Below are 23,426 nucleotides of genomic sequence, written 5' to 3'. Positions count from 1 at the left end.
AGTATATTTTTATTATTGCAAACCTAAATCAATAGGTCGTTGTTCTTTGATTAGAAAACACACTATACATGTCATCTCTCGTCTGCAAACAGACATTTATTTTAAGATACATGGCCACCTCCTCCGCTTTATAACAAGCATCACGAAATCCTCTACATAAACATTACAACGTGAACCATTGACTCACTTTATTGTTGACTGTGATAAAATGTGAATCGCATCATAATTGCCGTGAGTAACCCATCGATCTCGTGACCTTGAATATATTTATGCTTTTTATACTCTCACTATTAATAGTGTGATTCTGTTCTAGTATTTTTACTTTAAAAGCATTAAACCTACTTTAGTCGAATTTATATACATATTTAGCACCAAATTCATTCATCTACAACATGACAGATGAGGAACTTATGGAAGAGTTCGTTAAAGCGAACAACTCATTTCTACCTAGCGTCTACAAAGTAAGTGTCACAAGTGTTTCTGAAGCCAATTCTTAATAAATGTTGCAGGAAATTGTCAAAAAAGAAAATGCCAACTTGCTGGTGAGTCCTCTCTCGGCTCAAATAATTCTAGCTCTCACTCATTCCGGATGTAGAGGACAAACAGCTGAAGAGCTTAGAACTGCTCTACACCTTTCAGATGATCCAGTCAAGATTCAATCTGCAGTGAAAGCGGTGCTTTCGAATTTGAAAACCAAAGAAGGATGCAAACTGTGCATTGCAAATAAAATGTACGTTACGAGAAGTTTTCCTATCCAACATGAGTTTCAGGAAATAGCCAAGGAAATGTATTTTGCAGATTCTAAAAATATAGATTTTGCAAAGAACGAGCAAGCTGCTAAAACAATGAACAGTTGGGTGGAGAAAGAAACAGAAAACAAAATTAATAATATGGTCGATTCAAAACTTCTAGATACCGAACCAGAAACCAAAGGAGACTAGACGGAAAAATTCTACTTGTGCAACACGCAAAAAAAAAATTTCTACAAAACAAAAAATGACGCTGTTGAAGTGGACACCATGACCAGCTACCCTTTACAGTTCTTCAGTATTTGCATGAGCCTAGATTTGAATGCCAAATTGTTAGAACTGCCGATTAACGGTGACGCTTCTATGGTGTTCGTTCTTCCCAACGAACGAGATGGATTGGCTTATCTTGAAAACAAAATCGGCAAAGTCTTCCTTCGTTATAAATTTATCAGTACCGTGGTTACAGTCTTCATACCCAAATTCAAAATTGAATACCAAACTGATTTTAAAGCAGTTTTGAGAAACGTGAGTTTTGCCACTATTGGCCCACAAAATCTGTTATTTTTTTAATAGTTGGGTGTCAACACAATTTTTACCGAGGGAGATGCTGATCTTAGCGGAATTGCCGGTGAGAAAGGCGACCTCTTTGTTAACGCAATTCTTCAGAAGACTTTCGTGGACGTGAGTGAAGAGGGTGTGGAAGCTGCCGCTGCTACTTTGACCAGTAAGCTCCTGTTTTGCTAGTTTGTGCGCTAGCTTATGTACAATTTTTCACTGATGGATACTCCTTTATGCGGGTTTGAGAATATTCCTGTTCCTGAGCAATTTATAGCTGACCATCCTTTCATTTTCTACATAAAAGTTAAAGATGTGATCATTTTTGCTGGAAGAGTGACAGATCGTCGTTACTAAATTAAAAATATAATTTGTATTAATATTTAATAAATCTATTTCTTATTCTCATGTTTGTTTCTATTATTCACAACAGAACAAGCTTGTTCTTCTTGAGTTTCCGAAGAATTTATTAACTCAAAACAAGTACATATTAACTAAAAAATAATTCAAATTTGAAAGTTAACAAAAAATGGCACGTATTGCATCTGCTTTGTTAATTAACGAAAATTAATCTACGTAATTTAAATCGTGTCTATAAAAATACATAAAACGAACACGTGAATGCGGGAATCTTCATTAGTGTGATTGATTATTGAAAAGACAAATTAAAAAAATCTGTAAACTAAGTTTGATTTCCACATATAGTCTGTTTTTTTATCAAAGAACCACAACACCGCAATTTACCTCCAAAATAGAGTTAGCAACATTGTACACAATTGATCTAGGTTGAAAAATTTCATAATATAAATTTGAGGTTATGTAGAGATATTAGTAGTGTAGCATGTTAATAAAATTAATAATAACTAATAACAACAAATTTGAGAGTTTAATAAATGTTTTCACTATGCGAATCATTTTTAATAACACGTTAAAATTTTAAAATCGAATTTGTGTACTTACTTTCAATTCCCTGAATTTAGTAGATTTTTATTATTGCAAACCTAAATCAATAGGTCGTTGTTCTTTGATTAAAAAACACACTATACATGTTATTTCTCGTCTGCAAACAGCCATTTATTTTAAGATACATTGCCACCTCCTCCACTTTATAAAAAGCATCACGAAATCCTCTACATAAACATTCTAACGTGAACCATTGACTCAGTTTATTGTTGACTGTGATGATGAAATGTGAATCGCATCATAATTGCCGTGAGTAACCCATCGATCTCGTGACCTTGAATATATTTATGCTTTTTATACTCTCACTATCAATAGTGTGATTCTGTTCTAGTATTTTTACTTTAAAAACATTAAACCTACTTTAGTGGAATTTATATATTTATCTACAATTCTACAACAGATTATGGAAGAGTTCGTTAAAGCGAACAACTCATTTCTACCTAGCGTCTACAAAGTAAGTGTCACAATTTTTTCCGGAAGCCAATTATTAATAAATGTTGCAGGAAATTGTCAAAAAAGAAAATGGCAACTTGCTGGTGAGTCCTCTCTCGGCTCAAACAATTCTAGCTCTCACTTTTTCCGGATGTAGAGGAGAAACAGCTGAAGAACTTAGAATCGCTGTACACTTTCCAGATGATCCGGCCAAGATTCAATCTGCAGTGAAAGCGGTGCTTTCAAATTTGAAAACCAAAGAAGGATGCAAACTGTGCATTGCAAATAAAATGTACGTTACGAAAGGCGTTCCACTCCAAAATGAGTTTCAAGAAATAGTTAAGGAAGTGTATTTTGCTGATTCTGAAAATATAGATTTTACAAAGAAAGTGGAAGCTGCTGAAATAATGAATAGCTGGGTGGAGAAAGAAACAGAAAACAAAATTAGTAATTTGATCGATTCAAGACTTCTAAATGAGCTAACTAGAATCGTTCTAATAAACACGTTGTATTTCAAAGGAGACTGGAAGGACAAATTCCATTTGGCTCACACAAAAAAAATGAATTTCTACAAGACACCAAATGAAACGGTTGAGGTGGACGCTATGAGCAACAAACGAATCGAGTTCTTCAGTATTTGTATAAGTGAAGAATTGAATGCCAAAGTGTTAAAACTGCCGATCCACGGCGACGCGTCCATGATGTTCGTTCTTCCAAATGAACGAGACGGACTTGCTGAGCTTGAGAACAAAATTGACAAAGTCTTCTCTTCTTGTGAATTTAGCGAGGAATTGGTTAGCATTTTCTTACCCAAATTCAAAATTGAATACCAAATTGATTTTAAGGCAGTTTTAGAAAACGTGAGTTTTACCACTCTTGAGTAAATAAATCTGACAATCTTTTTATAGTTGGGCGTTCAGGCAATGTTTAGCGAAGAGGATGCTGATCTTAGCGGAATTGCCGGTGAGAAAGGCGAGCTCCTTGTTGACGCAGTTCTTCAGAAGACGTTTATAGACGTGAGCGAAGAAGGTGTGGAAGCTGCTGCTGCTACTTTTGCTGGTAAACTCGTATTCTGCTAACGTGTGCGCTACCTTATGTACAATTTTTCAGTGATTCGTATTCCTATGTCCGGTTATGCGACTCCTCCTGTGCCCTTTATAGCAGACCATCCCTTCATTTTCTACATAAAGGTTGACGATGTGGTTATTTTTGCTGGAAGAGTCACCGAACCTCATTATTAAACTGGAAGCATACTTAATCAATATTAATCCTCAATAAAACAATTTTCATTGGCTTTGTATTGTAGTGAATTTATTTAAAGGGCAATAAAACAAACAGCATGCTGTACTTGTGTTTTAAAGAAGTTATGACTTGGGGTCTTAATTGGCCATCTCGAGAAATGCAATTAAGGATTACGGAAAATCCTAGTGGACTAGCCGTTCTTCCTTCTCGTATCCCACCTCCACCCGACGGCACGGCAATTTTGCCGGAGTACATACAGTGCATTGTTTTTAACTGTTGCCATAGGGAATTGCATGGTAAAATTTATACCCCCTGTTAACTTTTGTTCTGATGAAAATATTCAAACCATTTTTGGGACAAAGTTGGAAGATTTTTTAAACTATCGGATAGTTTACAATTCAATATCCTAAACTGTCGAAAAAGTTGTGAAAAAATATTTTAAAGCGCGCCGGAATAATAGTACGTCGAGCGGCCGCCAGAATAGCGTCCCTGTCGGCTCTACCAGCACCTGACCAAATTCCATTACAGTGCGACATTTACAAAATAGTCGAAGAAAAACATTTCGAACAATTCCTTTGATAATTTCTGTTAATTTGTTGAATTATTTGTGCGTCAACGTTTTTACGTTTTGTTTTTTTTTATAAAGAAATTTAATCATAGCCACGAGAAGATCTCGCTATTTATTTTTTAAATGAAACTGACAAAATTCAAAAGTGGGGATAGGCAGTTGCTGGTTGAGCTAAGGTACTATATCACAAAGGTATCGCCAACGGTGCAGAGATATATTTCCCTCTCTTTTAATTTCGAGCAATGTTAAGTTAATCTGTTTGACAGGATACAAACATCCCTTAAAATTGTGTATACTTCTATCTTTGTCACACTCACGGGATTTATCGATAATGTCCTCTCTTTTAATTTCGAGGCGAAAAATTGTGGAGCGGAATGGCGCTACCTTCTAAAGATATAGTACCTTAGGTTGAGCCGACAAGGACGCTATTCTGGCGGCCGCTCGACGTACTATTATTCCGGCGTGGTACAAATATTTTTTTCACGACTTTTTCGACAGTTTAGGATATTGAATTGTAATCTATCCGATAGTTTAAAAAATCTTCTAACTTTGTTCCAAAAATGGTTTGAATATTTTCATCAGAACAAAAGTTAACAGGGGGTATAAATTTTACCATGCAATTCCCTATGGCAACAGTTAAAAAATGCACTGTATACTATTACGGATAATACTATCAAGTGCAGTGCTTATCACTTATAATATCCCTAGTGCATTGATTATTTCCGGAAATTTTTTCGAATGCATTTCTAAAACGTATTAATTAGCCCGAGTGGAACACGAGAGAAAATCGCAACGACACGGACATTATGCTTCTTCAATTATAAATTTTTAAATCGTACGACACTCATTAAAGACCAATAGAAAAATTAGTTCACGAGCCATAACCAAGACAACAACAAAATAAATTATTTTGATTGGCTGAAAAAATTTCCACTTATTAATCACAGTTAGGTTGGTCTACCTACAAAAAATTTCCAAGAAATTTTTTTGTTGCCATGGTTATGGCTCGTGAACTAATTTTTCTATTGGTCATTAATGAGTGTCGTACGATTTTCATATATAATATACCAAGGGACAGATATATTGCCGGAATTTTTTTCGAGCAGTCCTCACACACGAGTGTTTGTAGCAAGAAAATTACACGAGGGTGCTAGCCCGAGGGTAATTTTGAGCGACAAACACGAGTGTTGGACTGCAAGAAAAAATTTCTGGCGATATATATCTGTCCTGAGGTATATTCGGAAGAGAATCGCCCGAAAAATTTTTTCCCTAGGGCAATTATATCGGAAATTTTTCCTAGGGAAAATTTCCGCTTAATTAAATTGTGATTGGTTGCTATTCAAACAATTCGGAGTTGTGATTTGTCAATATAAATCATGTGACATTTGAGGGCGATTCTCAACATAATTACCGGCGTCTCGCCTCCACATTTTGACTTTTTTGTGTTTTATGGTCTGTGTCAATGTTAAGGAATTTCCTCACGATATGACATGAGTATAATAATATACCTTTTTGAATTTCAACTACCAATGTGTTCCCTAAATCTAGAATTTTTAAATTTTTAAAAAGAAATTGCTGAAATTATAAGTGGTAAAATAGAAATTTTTTCTAAACTCCAAAGATTTCTCATATCAACGGAGAACTCTAAATAAACTAAGCAAAAATGAATAGGGAATTTTTCCTTTTTTGAATTTTTTGTAATTACAGTTTAAAATTTGTAATGAAATGTGTTAGAAAAAAATTTATATACACATTAAATGTAATGTTTCAAGTACATGTAACATTTCAAATTTATCTAGTGTTTAAGAATACGTGGGAGGACTGGGGCAATTATTTTGCTTTCCAAGAAAAATTGTGGAATTCCCTATTCATTTTTGCCTAGTTTATTTATTAATTTTTGTGTTATATGTCTGTGTTATATTATGGGAATTTGGAACAGCTATATCTAAAAGATATGCTTGCTTTTGTTGTTTATTTAAAATAATAATGTCTGGTCTGAATATGAATGTCAGTTAAAACTGTACGATCAAAATATAATTTGTAATTGTCTTTTTCTAAACAACTTTCTGGTTTATAAATGTAATGTGGTTGTGTATCCTTTAATAAATTGAATTTAACAGCTAAATTCATGTGTATAATTTTAGCGAATATATCATGACGTTTCTTATATTCGCTTTGAGCCAAAACGATGCAAGAAGAAATCATGTGTTCAGTGGTTTCCCCTTCAGTTCCGAAAATCCTACATTTATCGATGATCGATTTTAAACCGCATATGTGTTTTTTATAATTTCTTATTGTCAGTATATTTCTGCGAAAAATAAATTCGGGAATTGTCTCTTTACTCATTTGTTGCAATTCACAGTGAGTTGTTTTTTTTTTGCGTTTTATAGATTTATAATATGTCTATTTTTCATTAAGGCATTAGCATCCTCAGTGTCGATGCATTTTAACACATACACAGACAGACATCTGCAAGATATATTTTACAAGAATTTGATAGAGAGAAATACTATACGAAAAAAGAATGAAAAGATCGCCAGAAGGATGTGATAATTTTTGCAGGAAGAGTCACAGAACCTTATTAATAAATTGGAAATATGCCTAATCCATATTAGTCTTCAGTAGAACAGTTTATATCGATTTGAAGTTGTCGTGAATTTATTCAGAATACAACAGATTAGGCAACTTTTTAAGCGGCCTTTTAAAAGAATTTTTTATTTTGTAACCGCAGATGTTAAAACGAGCTGAATAAATTGAGAGATGTGTTATTGTAGGCCATATTAAGACGATGACAAATAAAAAATACAAATAAACATAAAAATTGTATCTAATCAATAAAATGTTCAAATGTTTATGACGTGTAGTTTCTTTGCTCTCAAACTTTTATAAAAATTTTGTTAAAAGGAATCAACGCCTTCAAGATTCATTTTGTGTCACTTGGCTTATCAATTAAAATTGCAGATGTTCAGGGTTTTTATTGTAAGAAATTAAAAGATAATGAGCCAAGAAAAGATTGAAACACAGTTTTTTTTTCCCACAATTTGTTATTTATTGTGAGTCGCTCACGAAAATAATTTATCTACCTGGAACTGTGAAATAAAATTTGCATTGCTGTGGGTGGAACATCAAGAGTCTTGCTCTCTAAATTTATAGGTGAGTGATTGGATTGGACTAATAATAATCAATCTTCTACTGGAAATCTTTATTAAATATGTAATTGTTGCAAAAGTAAAATTAGAAACAGCAAAGAAACAACAAAGAGGTTCCCTAACACGTCATTTCCTGTTTCTAAGCAGACAGATATTCACAGATACGATCCCACTTTCACTGTTGAAAAAGTATTATGTAATCGTCTGTCTAACAATTTCAACGTTGTGACCTTAAAGTGGAAACAATGTTGTTAATCGCTGTGAGTAACCCACCGACCTCGAATTTGTTTACAGTTTTTACTGAAATTTACTAGAATGTAAATAGCACAACTGTGTTTTGGTGTAATCGCTTTTCCTTTTAACAAGCTAAACGTTTTCAGTCGAATTTATATTTTTCGTATAATATAACATTAAATTGATTCGTCTACGATATGGCAGACCAAGATTTTAGAGAAGAGTTCGTCAAAGCAAACAACTCATTTCTGCATAGAGTCTACAAAGTAAGTGTCACAATTTTTTCTGGAATCCAGTTCTTAATAAATGGAAATTGGAAATTGTCAAAAAAGAAAATGGCAACTTGCTGGTGAGTCCTCTCTCGGCTCAAATAATTCTAGCTCTCACTCATTCCGGATGTAGAGGACAAACAGCTGAAGAGCTTAGAACTGTTCTACACCTTTCAGATGATCCAGCCAAGATTCAATCTGCAGTGAAAGTGGTGCTTTCAAATTTGAAAACCAAAGAAGGATTGAAACTGTGCATTGCAAATAAAATGTACGTTACGAGAAGTTTTCCTATCCAAAATGAGTTTCAGGAAATAGCCAAGGAAATGTATTTTGCTGATTCTGAAAATATAGATTTTACAAAGATCGAGCAAGCTGCTAAAACAACAATTTTGCCTTTGTTCGAATATGGAAGTATTATCTGGTCTTCAAATTGCCAGACACACATTCAAAATCTGGAAAAAGTCCAGCGTCGTTTTCTGAAGTTCTTGGCCCATAGAATTGATGGTACTTATCCCGAAAGGGGTCGCTCGCAATCTGAACTCCTTGAGCGTTTCGAATGTCAGGATCTTAAGACTAGACGCGTGAACGCTTCAATGAGCTTTCTTCGTAATCTGATACATTACCGTATAGATTGTAGTAATCTTTTGAGCAAGCTCTACTTTCTGGTTCCCCGCCTGACCTCCCGAAACCATGTATGCTTTTACCTACCTACTCCGCGTATTGATGTTCAGAAACATTCTCCTTTATATACCATGTGCGAAAATTATAACGTACATCAACATGCGTTTGACATCTTTCGGTAATGTTTTCTGTATGTATTTCTTTTCTCTTGCTATTCTCCTATCCCTTAATTGGATTTGTTCTGTGGGATAGACGTATTCTAATAATAATAATAATAATAATAATAATAATAATAATAACAATAATAATAATAATAATAATAATAATTTTTCTGCGGATAAAGGCTACACACCTTTAAATTTAAGTGATAATATAATTTCAGATATTGTTGAGCCAAATATACCTGACACTATAGCAAATATAAAACAAAAGTCTTTACATGGGAGATATTTTAAAGAGCTAGAACAGCCAGAAATTAATATTCAAGCTTCTCATGCATGGCTTAAAAAATCAAATATTCATCCTGAGACTGAGGGTTTTATATTTGCAATACAAGATCGTGTTATAAATACAAGAAATTATAAAAAACACATATGCGGTTTACAATCGATCATTGATAAATGTAGGATTTGCGGAACTGAAGGGGAAACCATTGAACATATAATTTCTTCTTGCACCGTTTTGGCTCAAAGCGAATATAAAAAACGTCATGATATATTCGCAAAAATTATACACATGAATTTAGCAGTTAAATTCAATTTATTAAAGGATACACAACCACATTACATTTATAAACCAGAAAGTTGTTTAGAAAATGACAATTACAAATTATATTTTGATCGGACAGTTTTAACTGACATTCACATTCAGCATAACAGACCAGACATTATTATTTTAAATAAACAACAAAAGCAAGCATATCTTTTAGATATAGCTGTTCCAAATTCACACAATATAACACAGACATATAATACAAAAATTAATAAATATTTAGAACTCTCCGTTGCTATGAGAAATCTTTGGTGTTTAGAAAAAATTTCGATTTTACCATTTATAATTTCAGCAACAGGAATAGTACCGCAATCTCTTTTTAAAAATTTAAAAATTTTGGACTTAGAGAACACATTGGTGGTTGAAATTCAAAAAGGTATATTATTATACTCATGTCACATCGTGAGGAAATTCCTTAACATTGACACAGAACATAAAACACAAAAAAGTCAAAATGCGGAGGCGAGACGCCGGTAATTATGTTGATAAGCACTGCACTATTACTTGATAGTATTATCCGTAATAGTGTATGTACTCCGGCAAAATTGCCGTGCCGCCGGGTGGAGGTGGGATAGGAAGAAAAAATAATAATATTCTAATAATAAAACAATGAACAGCTGGGTGGAGAAAGAAACAGAAAACAAAATTAATAATATGGTCGATTCAAAACTTCTTGATGAACTAACCAGAATCATTCTCATAAATGCGTTGTATTTCAAAGGAGACTGGACGGAAAAATTCTACTTGTGCAACACGCAAAAAAACAATTTCTACAAAACAAAAAATGACGCTGTTGAAGTGGACACCATGGCCAGCAGACCTTCACAGTTCTTCAGAATTTGCATGAGCCTAGACTTGAATGCCAAATTGTTAGAACTGCCGATCAACGGTGACTCTTCTATGGTGTTCGTTCTTCCCAACGAACGAGATGGATTGGCTTATCTTGAAAACAAACTCGACAAAGTCTTCCTTCCTTATTTATAAATTTATCAGATCCGTGGTTACAGTCTTCATACCCAAATTCAAAATTGAATACCAAACTGATTTTAGAGCAGTTTTGAGAAACGTGCGTTTTACCAATCTTAGCTCATAAAATCTGTATTTTTTTTATAGTTGGGTGTCCACATAATTTTTACCGAGGGAAATGCTGATTTTAGCGGAATTGCCGGTGAGAAAGGCGACCTCTTTGTTAACGCAGTTCTTCAAAAGACTTTTGTGGACGTGAGTGAAGAGGGTGTGGAAGCTGCTGCTGCTACTTTTACCAGTAAGCTCCTCTTTTGCTAGATTATGCGCAAGCTTATGTACAATTTTTCAGTGATAGCTACTCCCTTATGCGGATTTATGAATATTCCTGAGCAATTTATAGCTGACCATCCTTTCATTTTCTACATAAAAGTTAGAGATGTGATAATTTTTGCTGGAAGAGTGACAGATCCTCGTTACTAAATTAAAAATATAATTTGCATTGATATTTAATAAATCTATTTCTTATTCTCATGTTCGTTTTTTTTATTCACAACAGAACAAGCTTGTTCTTCTTGAGCTACCGAAGAATTTATTAACTCAAAACAAGTACATATGTATTAACTAAAAAATAATTCAAGTTTCAAAGTTAATAAAAAAATGGCACGTATTGCATCTGCTTTGTTGATTAGCGAAAATTAATCTACGTAACTTAAATCGTGTCTACCGGGTGTACGGTGTAGAATTGGTTTACGAGACATAGGATTTTACATGTAAAAATAAGAAGATCCAATTATTGGCTCCCCTAATAATTTTATGGCAAAATGGTTAAAATGAAAGTTAGAGAGAATTAAAAGTACTGTCTTATTCCACTCTTTGTTTTTTTCTAACATCTTATGGTACTTAAAGAAAAGCAAGAAAGGAGTTAAGACAAAAATACTAAAAAGCAGTACTAGCAATGAAATTTGACTTCTAAAATTATTTGTCTGGTGGTTTCACTATTATTTAATTTTCTTTTGATCTGACCTTCAAATGAACTCGTACAGGACTACAGGACGAATGAAAAGGTATCTTCCATTAACTGTTGAAACTTCTCTCCAATTCTTAGAATTGTTTCTATGGCTGAAATTGGTCGGTCTGGGAAACCTGAAGCAAATGTTGCTTGGAAGTTTCTTAAAGAAGATCCTCCATAATACCATTTACAGAAAGAAATAATATTTCATGCCTAGTAGTACTTTTTAGTATTTTTGTGTTAACTCTTTTTCTTGCCTTTCTTTCAGTACCACAAAATGTTAGAATAAAACTAAGATTGAAATTAGACAGTAATTTTAATTCTCTCTAACTTTCATTTTAACTATTTTGCCATAAAATTGTTAGGGGAGCCAATAATTGATCTTTATTTTTACATGTAAAATCCTGTCTCGTAAACCAATTCTACACCCGGTATAAATATACATAAAATGAACACGTGAATGCGGGAATCTTCATTAGTGTGATTATTGAAAAGACAAACTAAAAAAATCTGTGAACTGTGAACATGTTAATAAAATTAATAATAACTAATAACAACCAATTTGAGAGTTTAATAACTGTCTCACTTTACGAATCATTTTTAATAACACGTTAAAATCGAGTTTGTGTACTTTCAAGGACATTAAAAGTGAGAGGTGTTGGCTGGTATAGCCAATAGATCTCATAAAATTCCCTAATGTAGTAGATTTTTATTATTGCAATCCTAAATCAATAGATCGTTGTTCTTTGATTAGAAAACACACTATACATGTCATCTCTCGTCTGCAAACAGACATTTATTTTAAGATACATTGCCACCTCCTCCGCTTTATAACAAGCATCACGAAATCCTCTACATAAACATTCCAACGTGAACCATTGACTCACTTTATTGTTGACTGTGATGATGAAATGTGAATCGCATCATAATTGCCGTGAGTAACCCATCGATCTCGTGACCTTGAATATATTTATGCTTTTTATACTCTCACTATCAATAGTGTGATTCTGTTCTAGTATTTTTACTTTAAAAACATTAAACCTACTTTAGTCGAATTTATATATGTACATATTTGGCACCAAATTCATTCATCTACAACATGACAGATGACGAAGTTATGGAAAAGTTCGTTAAAGCGAACAACTCATTTCTACCTAGCGTCTACAAAGTAAGTGTCACAAGTGTTTCTGAAGTCAATTCTTAATAAATGTCGCAGGAAATTGCCAAAAAAGAAAATGGCAACTTGCTAGTGAGTCCTCTCTCGGCTCAAATAATTATAGCTCTCACTCATTCCGGATGTAGAGGACAAACAGCTGAAGAACTTAGAATCGCTGTACACTTTCCAGATGATCCGGCCAAGATTCAATCTGCAGTGAAAGCGGTGCTTTCAAATTTGAAAACCAAAGAAGGATGCAAACTGTGCATTGCAAATAAAATGTACGTTACGAAAGGCGTTCCACTCCAAAATGAGTTTCAAGAAATTGTTAAGGAAGTGTATTTTGCTGATTCTGAAAATATAGATTTTACAAAGAAAGAGGAAGCTGCTGAAACAATGAATAGCTGGGTGGAGAAAGAAACAGAAAACAAAATTAGTAATTTGGTCGATTCGAAACTTCTAAATGAGCTAACTAGAATCGTTCTGATAAACGCGTTGTATTTCAAAGGAGACTGGAAGGAAAAATTCGATTTGGCCAACACAGAAAAAATGAATTTCTACAAGACCCCAAGTGAAACGGTTAAAGTGGATGCTATGACCAACAAACGATTCAAGTTCTTCAGTATTTGTATAAGTGAAGAATTGAATGCCAAAGTGTTAAAACTGCCGATCCACGGCGACGCGTCTATGATGTTCGTTCTTCCAAATGAACGAGACGGACTTGCTGAGCTTGAGAGCAATATTGACAAAGTCTTCTCTTCTTGTGAATTTGAGGAAAAATTGGTTAACGTTTTCTTACCCAAATTCAAAATTGAATACCAAATTGATTTTAAGGCAGTTTTAGAAAACGTGAGTTTTACCACTCTTGGGTAAATAAATCTTGCAATCTTTTTATAGTTGGGCGTTCAGGAAATGTTTAGCGAAGATGATGCTGATCTTAGCGGAATTGCCGGTGAGAAAGGCGAACTCCTTGTTGACGCAGTTCTTCAGAAGACGTTTATAGATGTGAGCGAAGAAGGTGTGGAAGCTGCTGCTGCTACTTTTGCTGGTAAACTCGTATTCTGCTAATGTGTGCGCTATCTTATGTACAATTTTTCAGTGATTCGTATTCCTAAGTCCGGTTGTATACCTCGTCCTGTGCCATTTAGGGCAGACCATCCCTTCATTTTCTACATAAAGGTTGACGATGTGATTATTTTTGCTGGAAGAGTCACCGAACCTCGCTATTAAATTGGAAACATACCTAATCAGCAATCAATATTAATCTTCAATAAAACAATCAATTTTCATTGGCTTTGTACTGTAGTAAATTTATTTAAACGGCAACAAAACAAGCAGCTTGCTGTTCTCGTGTTTTGAAGAAGTTTTGACTTGGGGTCTTAATTGGCCGTCTCAAGAAATGCAATTAAGGACTACGGGAAATCGTAGTGGACTTTATGAATTTTATTGAGAAAAATTCAGAGGCAAAAATTTGAATTGATATCGATAATCAAACTGAAAAGAAGTGTTTTTTAAAAATTATTCATAACATTGCTCCTATTATGAAATTATATTTAAATTAATTCATTTTCTATTTTAGAATTTGTTCTAGCTTCGATAAACACACAAGATCTTTTCCAGTACTGAGAGTTATTTTTATGTGTGCCTATACAACCTGACAAAAATAACCAGCTTTCCAATATTAATTGGGTCATTGTTCCTGGAATGTTCCCAGTTCTGAATTCTTAATCTTGCAAAATTCCAGCTGAATAGAAATCTCATTTACCGACAACTTAGACATTAGCGCTCTCAGTATCGATGCATTTTAGCACATACACGGCAAGTTATATTTTACAGGAATTTGACACTATACGAAAAACCCTCTTTGAATGAAAAGATCGTCAGAAGGAGCGAAAACAATTCAAACAAACTGCTAAAGTGTCATCTGTGGAGATTCGAAAAACATCGATTTCACTCAAAAAGTTGAAGCTGCCAGAACTATGAACCTATGGATAATTTAACAAACAGAAAATAAAATCGAGAATTTGGTCGATTCAGAGAAGATAAATGATCGTTGATCACACTAGAACCGTTTTGACAAACCCTCTATACAGGGTCTCCCAGAACTGGCGGACCAAAATAATACGGTGAATTCATCATCTTCTGGGAATAATAGGAAAAATGTTCAAAAAAATCTATCTTAAATAGTGATTAGGAAAGAAGCAATTTAAACTGACCAATGCTGTTGTTGATGTTAAGTTACCTATTAATTAGTTTTCCTGCTTTATTTGTAACTATGGATACATTTCAAATGATGCATATGCATTGTTGGGTATCCGCCTTGTTTGTGTAATGACGGACGTTTTTAGGTTATAGTATTTTTCAGATTATAGTATTTCTGCTAGGATGTTCCCTATTGGGAAAACGAACTGCGTACTCCTGAGGAGCAACTGTGACATTCTCATCACACTGTCCATATAAGACAAGCATATCAAAATATTCTGAAGCGGTAAACATTACGCGTTTTTAATGACTTGTCAGAATTGTCAGAAATAATTTATTATGATATAATATTCAATTATAATGTCTTTGCAACAATCAAATTTGTTTCGATAGTTACCAATACAATTTTTTAAGGTAATTTTATATCTACACGCGATTGGTCAATTAACAACGTTCTAATTTTAAAATGCAATGAGGATGGATTTTTTAAAATATTTTTCCCATTATTGCCAGAAGATAATGATTTCACCGTGTTATTTTGGTCCGCCAATTCTGGGAGACCCTGTATATCAAAGCCGACTGGTTGGAAAAATTCTGCTCTTGTTTTATGGTAATATTCCATTTTTACACCACCGTCAAAACTCTCAACAGTACTTCTGATACGATGAGTACCAAAACTTAACGCCAAATTCCTAGATTTGCCATTTAAAATTCAGACGCGTTGATGGTTGTCGTGCTTCCGAACGAGCACCAAGGCTTAGCAATTCTGGAAGAGCAAAGTCTTTGAATCTTGCAAGTTCACCCAACAATTTTTGAAAAATGTGAATATTCTGCATGAATTGATGTCCACAAAGAGAGCAAATTGCACTAGTTGGGTGTGAGTTCGATGTTCACAGGAGAAGCAAACCAGTGCCCGTGAAAAAGGCGATCTCTACGTCAACGAAGTCATTGAACGGAGTTTCGTAGATTCGTAGATGTCAACGATAAAGGAGTAGAAGCCGCCGTTGCTCTCTACGGTCGTAATTGTCTCTCAGATCAATACATTTTTTATTAATGCGCAATATTTTTAGTTGTTCTGATCGCTGTGTGCCGAAGTTCGTGCTACAAAAATCACCCTTCATATTTAATATCAAAACAAAAAGGGGTTGATTATTTTTGCGGGGAGAGTTATCGACCCGATTAACGGGTTAGGTCTTACCAACATCTTTTCTTCAAACACCAAATCTTTCATAAATTAAGCGTTTGGTACATGTTGTATGCCATAAGACTTCTTTGTCTAACTCCTTCTATTGTTGTAAATTGTAATCGAGGTGTTTTTATTTTAAGAAACTGAAAAAAGAGGTTAAGCTGAGATAAATATATTTTATCTGTGATTTGGTATTTACAGTGAGTCACTAGCGAAAATAATTTACCAAATTGGACGTGTGAAATTAATTCAGCATTACTGCAGCACTGACGGCGGCGGCAGGAGTCTTGCGCAAATTTAGGTGAGTCATTGGATTGAAATAATAATAATCGATCTCCTACGGGAAAGCTTATGATGGTTGCAAGAACAACATTCTCAATTCAGCGATTCATATTTTTCCTTGCAACCAGACAGTTGATTTTAAATATACGTAATACATATTTTACAACCTCCACCAAATAACTCCATCTTTTACATAAAAATTCAAACTTCAAACATTGGCTCACTTTATTGTTAAACCTAATAGAATGTGAATCATTGTCAAAAGTGGTGAATAACCGACTGCAACCCCAATAGATATCATGCTTTCACTATCACTAGCATGACATGCATGTATCTCTTTTCCTTTATTAAGTGAATTAACAATTTTTTCAGTCACACAAAATTAGATCATCGAAGACATGGCAAATGTTATGAAAGAGTTCGTCGAAGCAAACAACTCATTTCTGCCTAGTGTCTACAGAGTAAGTTGTAAAAAATTTTCTGAAGACGATTTCAAACGGTTTTTGCAGGAAATTGTAAAAGAAGAAAAGGGCAACATATTGGTGAGTCCTCTCTCGGCTGAGACAGTCCTAGCGCTCACTCATTCTGGGTGTCGAGGACAAACAGCTGAAGAGCTTAGAATCGCTCTACACCTTCCAGATGATCCCGCCAAGATTCAGTCTGCAGTGAAAGCAGTGCTTTCAGAGCTTTCAGACTTGAAAACCAACGAAGGATGCAAACTGTTCATTGCAAATAAAATGTATATTAGGAAAGATTTTTCTATCAAAGACGAATTTCAAAAAATAGCTAGCGAAGTGTATTTTTCTACTTCTGAAAATATTGATTTCGCTATGAATGTGCGAGCTGCTGAAACAATAAATAGTTGGGTGGAGAAAGTAACAGAAAATAAAATAAAAAATTTAATACATTCGCAAGTTTTGGATGAGTTTACTAGAGTCATTCTAGTTAATGCGTTGTACTTTAAAGGAGCATGGATCGAAAAATTCCACCTGACCAACACCAAGAAAACCAAATTCTACAAATCCCGAAATGAAGTTGTGAAAGTGGACGCTATGGCCAACAGACCATCACAGAATTTCAGTATTTGCATAAGTAAAGAATTGAAGGCCAAACTGTTGCAACTGCCGATCCACGGTGACGCTTCTATGGTATTTGTTCTTCCAGACAAGCGACTCGGTCTTGCTGATCTTGAAAGCAAAATTGACAAAGTCTTCTTTCCTCATGTCTTTTACAAAACGGAGGTTACAGTCTTATTACCCAAATTCAAAATTGAACATCAAACAAATTTTACCGCAATTTTACGAAACGTTAGTTTTTAACAGTTTTCAGTTACAAAATCTTTACAGTTCATTGCAGTTGGGTGTCCACAGAATATTTAGCGATGATGATGCTGATCTTAGCGGAATTGCCGGTGAGAAAGGCGACCTCCTTGTTAACGAAATTCTTCAGAAGACTTTTATCGACGTGAGTGAAGAAGGTGTTGAAGCTGCCGCTGCTACTGATCTGAGTAAGCTCGTTTTCTACTAGTCCTGACGCTATTTGATGTACAATTTTCCAGAGATTCCCATTCCTTATTGTGGACGTAAGCATCGCCCCCAGAAATTTATAGCAGACCATCCCTTTATTTTCTACTTAAAGGTTAAGGATATGATAATTTTTGCAGGAAGAGTCACAGAACCTTATTACTAAATTGGAAATATGCCTAATCTCCATATTAATCTTCAGTAGAACAGTTTACATTGATTTGAAGTTGTCGTGAATTTATTCAGAATACAACAGATTAGGCAGCTTTTTAAGTGACCTTTTAAAAGAATTTGTTATTTTGTAACCGCAGATTAAAACGAGTTGAATAAATTGAGAGATGTGTTATTCGTAGGCCATATTAAGACGATGACAAATGAAAAATACAAATAAACATAAAAATTGTATCTAATCAATAAAACGTTCAAATGTTTACGACGTGTAGCTTCTTTGCTCCCAAACCTTTATAAAAATTTTGTTAAAAGGAATCAACGTCTTCAAGATTCATTTTGTGTCACTTGGCTTATCAATTAAAATTGGAGATATTCAGGATGTGATAATTTTTGCAGGAAGAATCACAGAACCTCGTTACTAAATTCAAAATAAGTTTTTTAAAATAATTTGTTATTTGGTGCCCACAGAATGTCAAAACGAGTTGAATAAATAAACAGATACGTCGTTTCTCAATAAGAAGATGAAAAATAAAAAATACGAAAACACGAAAGCTGGATCAATAAAACCTAAAAATGTTTATGCGTGTAGATTATTTGCTCCGAAACCTTTATACAAATTTCGGCAAAAGGAATCAACTCCTTCAAGATTCATTTTGTGTCACTTGGCTTATCAATTAAAATAGCAGATGTTCAGACTTTAAAAAAAAGTGCCAAGAGAAGATTGAGAGACAAACTTTTTTTTTTCACGACCAAAATGCTTTATTTTGCCCTACGGGCTTTCGGATTCCTGATTACAAACATAAACACAAACATAAAAATAACATTTTATTGTTCTCCTTCCCTCCTCTCGTTCTCTATTCTTTCTCTCCTCTTCCTTATCCTTTCATCCATCTCCCTGCCGTTTTCGCTCCATATTTCTCCCCATTCCCCTCTCTTTCTCTCTCTCATTTCGCCGCATGTGTTCGATCTTCTCATTGTCCTCGCGTCACCTCCTGCACCTTCTCTTTCTCTTCTCCTTCCTTCCCATTCCTTTTCTCTCTCTCTTCGTCCCCACCTCTACAACCCGCTATCATTTTCCTCTCTCATACACACTCTCTCCCCTCCCTATTATACTTCAATTCTCTTATTCTCTTTCTTCTCTCTTACTTATCTGTGTCTTTGTCCCTCTACCTTTTTATTCACCTTCTTCTTCTTCTCGTCGAGTCGTCTTCTTATTCTCTCCTTCTTCTAGGAAATTTTCTTCAGTTTCTCCTGTCTCTCATCCCATCTAAACCAGTCACCACCCTTTTTCCTCTATCTCTCTCCTCTCTGGCCAACTCTCTTAACTTCTTTTGTGTTTCCCTTTCTTCTTTTGTCAAATCGTCATCTATATAAATCCTCTCACCTTTTTTTTTCCTTTAACTTACTCTTACTTAGCATTATGTTATGCTCCCAACTTTCTATTTTTGCCAGCATCATCTTATCTTTATTTATTTTAAATGCTTCCTTTACATTCACTTTCACCCCTATCTCCCTTTCTAACCATTCTTCCACCCCCTCTCTATGTTTCCACTTATTGCCCCTATTCCAGTTATTATAACATTATTCTTCCTCTCCTTCTTTTCTCTTTGTTCCATCTTTTCCTCTATCATTTTCATCCTTTTCATCCAATCTGCCTTCTCCAACTGCCCTTTTTCTTCTCTTCCTCTCATCTCCTCTCTCACTGTCGCCAATTCTTTCCTTAGTGTTTTGATCTCCTCTCTCATCTCTCTTATCATGGTTGTTTTCATTTCCTTATCCATTTCCTTGCTTTGATTTTCTTCTTCGCTTCTATTTGGTAATGTTCTCGTTCTAGAACTATTTCTGAGTGGGTTCTTGCCTTCTTTCGACGTTCTACCCACTTCTCTTTCTCTCTTGCTGCTTTCTTTCCTTACTTCTGACGATTTCAGCATGTCCTCTCTTTCTTGCTCGCCCTCCTTCTCTCTCGCTGCCGCTAATTCCTTTCTTCGTGCTTTGCTCTCCTCTACTATTCCCGCCATATCCTCTTTTATCTCTCTGAGCACTGTTTCTATTTTCTTCTCTATTTCTTTGCTTTGATTTCTTTCTTCGCTTCTACTTGGGGATCTTTCGGTTCTGGAACTCTTTCTGAATGGGTTCAGGCCTTCTTCCGACATCCTACCCTCTTCTCTTTCTCTCTTGCTGCTTTCTTTCCTTGCTTTCGGCGATTCCGGCATCCCTTCTCTTTCTTGCCCGCTCTCTTCTGCTTATCACCTCTCACTCACTCGTCGTTGTTTACGTTTGTTATCGCTGCACTTTTTCCACGTCTGCTCGCTATCGCTGCCAAACCAGGAATCCTCCTTTTTTTTTCACGATTTTATATTTATTGTGAGTCGATGATTAAGGATGCACCATTCGAAAATCCTAGTAGACCAACCGTTCATCCTTTATATAGAATTTTTTGGATTTTATTTTTATTACAATGAGAGTGTTATACACTGCGTTTTTTATTTCGCTGAACATACAATGTAAAATGGCTCCATGTTCAGTTCTAAAATGGACAAGTCAATTCATTTGAAATAGGTAACCAAACTTACAGATCCATGAATCCTATGTTCAGTAAAATAAAAAACTCACGGTATATTACCAAACAATGATAACAACAAATCAGAAAAATTCAGAGGCAAAATTGTGATACACAAGCTGACAAGAACTGTTTTTTAAAAATTATTCTTAAATTGCTCCTTATGGTTATATTTGACGTTTATTTGACGAGTTTGTGTGTAAATTGGGCCTTTTTTGGCACGCGTGGGCCACGAGTGCCAAAAAAGGCCCAATTTACACACGAACGAGTTGAATACAACGTTTTTTTGTTCGACGAGCCCCTTAAAGGCTCCAAATCGCCTAAAACCTTTAAAATTAGGTTGACGTTTCGTTTTGAAAAGTTGTGACATTTATCAAAATCCGTTCAGATAGGAGAAAATTCTCAAATTCTGACAGTGTCGAACAAAAAAATATGTTCTAGCTTCGATGAACACACAAGATTTTTTCCACTACTGAAAGTTATTTTAATGTATACCTTACAACCTAACAAAAATAACTAGCGTTCAAATATTCATTACATCATTATTCCTTGAGTGCTCACAGTTCTTAATTTACTTTATAAAAAAATTCAACACAACTTATTTGTTTATACAAATATTCAGATTTTCATAATTTTGTAAAACTCCAGCTGAACAGAAATCTCATTTACCGACAACATTTTAGATTTAAACTTAGCTCTTAGCACTCTTAGCACATACACGGTCAGACACGTAGAGTCAGACATCTGCAAGTTATGTTTCAGAGGAATCAGAGAGAGGGAGACACAATACAGCAAAACAACCTCTGTTTGAATAAAAAGCGCACAAGAAGGATACAAAAAGTTGCAGAGACGATTACTATCCAAAACTATTTTCTTCAATCGCAAATCTTTATTCGCCATGTCTGAAAATGAAGAAAACCCTTTGCAACAAGCAACAACGACCGAAGAAAATGTTTTAGAAGAGTTTATCAACGTAAACAATTCATTTGTGCCGGCAGCATATAGGGTAAATTGTATTATCACTTACTCATTTTTTTTTTTAATTTTACTTGTAGGAGATTCTGAAAACAAAGCAAGAGAATCTTTTGGTGAGTCCTTGTTCGGCTTTAGCAGCTTTTGCTCTCGTCCAGTCAGGAAGCAGAGGACAAACGTCTGAAGAAATTGTCGAAGTCCTGTTTGGTGGCAAAAAATTGGAAACACCAATGAAAGATTTATTTCCAATATTGAGCAGCACAGATTCGCACATTTTCCATCTCGCGAATAAATTATACGTTAAAGAAGAATTTGCTATCCACGAAGACTTCAAACAAACTGCCAACAGCGTCTTCGGTGCAGATTCAGAAAACATCGACTTCACTGAAAGAGATGAAGCTGCCAAAACTATGAACCTGTGGATACGCGAACAAACAGAAAACAAAATCGAGAATTTGGTCGATTCGGAGAAGATAAATGATCTCACTAGAGCCGTTTTGATAAACGCTGTGTATTTCAAAGCCGACTGGTTGGAAAAATTCCACTCTTGCTTCACGGTGAAACTGCATTTTTACAAAACCGCCGATCGCGTCGTCGACGTGGACACCATGACCAACAACTCTCAACAGTACTTCTGGTACCACGAGTGTCCAGAACTCAACGCCAAATTCCTAGAGTTACCATTCAAAAATCCAGACGCGTCTATGGTTGTCGTGCTTCCGAAAGAGCGCCAAGGCTTAGCAATTCTAGAAGAGCAAATCGACAAGGTCTTTCTACCTCGCAAGTTCACCCAACAACTTGTTGACGTCACAATACCCAAATTTAGAATCGATTGTACAACCGACTTCAAAGAGATTTTGAGAAATGTGAGTACTTTGCTTGATCTGAAGTCCAAAAATAATCCAGATTCTTCCAGTTGGGGGTGAATTCGATGTTCACAGAAGAAGCGGACCTCAGTGGGGTTGCAGGTGTAAAGGGTGACCTTTTTGTCAGCGAGGTCATTCAGAAGAGTTTCCTGGATGTCAGCGAAGACGGAGTCGAAGCTGCTGCTGCCGTCTACGCTCGTAATTCTACCGCAAACCAATCAATTTTTTATTGATGTACAATTTTTCAGTTGTTCCAGTCCACGTGTGTGCTGTAATTGGTGATATCGAAGAGTTCTATGCGAACCACCCGTTCCTCTTTTACATCAAAATAAAAGGGGTGATTATTTTTGCGGGGAGGGTCATCGATCCGACCAACGGCTCAGGTGTCGCCTACGTTCCTCAGCTAGTGAAGACTAAATCTTCCAGAAGAAACTATTTTAGCCAATTATTTTCGTGTTGCAGGCCATAAAACATCTTTATGTAACACTTTGTATTGTTTGTATTTTTATTAATTGTAATTTTAGGTGTTTGAGATTTTATTGTAATAATTAAAAAAAAAATTGTTGAAGAAAGGAATACATTAAATTTTAAAAAATCTGTTCCATTATTTCTTTTGCCAATATGCATTTTTAGATGTTTGTTGGCAACATGGATGTTTTTGCGTGTTAAACACCTGAAAAGATAAGCCTTGGAAGAGTTTACCAAAGGGAACTTTTACTCCCAGTGTCTACCAAGTGAGCACCATAAACCCTCCACTCCCTTTTCCCACCAAATCTTTTGCAGGAAGTCGCAAAAAAAAGAAAAGGGAAATGTTGTGGTAAATCTATGGTCTTCCAAAATCATCCTAGCCATCACTCACTCTGACCATGACCTTCGGCCTTCCAAATGAAATCGAAGGAATATCTTATTTTGAGGAAAAAAATCGATAATTTTTTTTTTACTTGCGGTTTCTACAAGGTACTACCACATCACAGTAAAAG

At 35.1% G+C, this 23,426-nt stretch overlaps 6 protein-coding genes across 9 annotated transcripts; 5 read left to right on the top strand and 1 right to left on the bottom strand.

Annotated features, from left to right (window-relative positions):
* Positions 1–157: 157 nt before the first annotated feature.
* Positions 158–4,044, top strand: LOC138137619 (alaserpin-like). 2 transcript variants are annotated; one of them, XM_069057114.1, is made up of 4 exons: positions 158–461; positions 2,771–3,559; positions 3,608–3,758; positions 3,810–4,044. In XM_069057114.1, exons 1-4 carry the CDS (start codon positions 393–395, stop codon positions 3,938–3,940), a joined length of 1,140 nt encoding a protein of 379 aa, XP_068913215.1. In that variant the 5' UTR covers positions 158–392; the 3' UTR covers positions 3,941–4,044. The 2 variants fall into 2 exon arrangements, with proteins under 2 accessions (XP_068913215.1, XP_068913216.1); XM_069057115.1 differs by lacking the exon at positions 158–461 and adding an exon at positions 2,486–2,721.
* A 4,925-nt stretch (positions 4,045–8,969) lies between these two features.
* Positions 8,970–11,050, top strand: LOC138138576 (alaserpin-like). Its single transcript, XM_069058563.1, has 3 exons — positions 8,970–10,536; positions 10,711–10,817; positions 10,869–11,050. Exons 1-3 carry the CDS (start codon positions 10,163–10,165, stop codon positions 10,997–10,999), a joined length of 612 nt encoding a protein of 203 aa, XP_068914664.1. The 5' UTR covers positions 8,970–10,162; the 3' UTR covers positions 11,000–11,050.
* Positions 11,051–12,311: 1,261 nt separating this feature from the next.
* On the top strand, positions 12,312–14,120 carry LOC138137620 (alaserpin-like). 3 transcript variants are annotated; one of them, XM_069057117.1, is made up of 5 exons: positions 12,312–12,462; positions 12,545–12,696; positions 12,745–13,533; positions 13,582–13,732; positions 13,784–13,980. In XM_069057117.1, the coding sequence occupies exons 2-5, from the start codon at positions 12,628–12,630 to the stop codon at positions 13,912–13,914; spliced, it is 1,140 nt and encodes a 379-aa protein (XP_068913218.1). In that variant the 5' UTR covers positions 12,312–12,462; positions 12,545–12,627; the 3' UTR covers positions 13,915–13,980. The 3 variants fall into 3 exon arrangements, with proteins under 3 accessions (XP_068913218.1, XP_068913219.1, XP_068913217.1); XM_069057118.1 differs by having other exon boundaries at positions 12,355–12,462; positions 12,529–12,696; XM_069057116.1 differs by adding an exon at positions 13,991–14,120 and having other exon boundaries at positions 12,387–12,696; positions 13,784–13,934.
* Positions 14,121–15,460: 1,340 nt separating this feature from the next.
* Positions 15,461–18,308, top strand: LOC138137618 (antichymotrypsin-2-like). The gene is made up of 5 exons (XM_069057113.1): positions 15,461–16,373; positions 16,727–16,815; positions 16,864–17,661; positions 17,711–17,861; positions 17,913–18,308. Exons 2-5 carry the CDS (start codon positions 16,753–16,755, stop codon positions 18,041–18,043), a joined length of 1,143 nt encoding a protein of 380 aa, XP_068913214.1. The 5' UTR covers positions 15,461–16,373; positions 16,727–16,752; the 3' UTR covers positions 18,044–18,308.
* A 1,257-nt stretch (positions 18,309–19,565) lies between these two features.
* Positions 19,566–20,261, bottom strand: LOC138138575 (uncharacterized). The gene has a single exon (XM_069058562.1). The coding sequence runs from the start codon at positions 20,259–20,261 to the stop codon at positions 19,566–19,568; it is 696 nt and encodes a 231-aa protein (XP_068914663.1).
* A 1,133-nt stretch (positions 20,262–21,394) lies between these two features.
* LOC138139018 (antichymotrypsin-2-like) lies at positions 21,395–23,043 on the top strand. Its single transcript, XM_069059174.1, has 4 exons — positions 21,395–21,614; positions 21,664–22,446; positions 22,497–22,644; positions 22,695–23,043. Exons 1-4 carry the CDS (start codon positions 21,507–21,509, stop codon positions 22,913–22,915), a joined length of 1,260 nt encoding a protein of 419 aa, XP_068915275.1. The 5' UTR covers positions 21,395–21,506; the 3' UTR covers positions 22,916–23,043.
* The last annotated feature ends 383 nt before the right edge of the window (positions 23,044–23,426 follow it).

This window comes from Tenebrio molitor, chromosome 9 (assembly GCF_963966145.1).
Source record: "Tenebrio molitor chromosome 9, icTenMoli1.1, whole genome shotgun sequence".
In the NCBI taxonomy this organism is placed as follows: Eukaryota; Metazoa; Arthropoda; class Insecta; order Coleoptera; family Tenebrionidae; genus Tenebrio; species Tenebrio molitor.
This window is presented reverse-complemented; position numbering and strand designations above follow the sequence as displayed.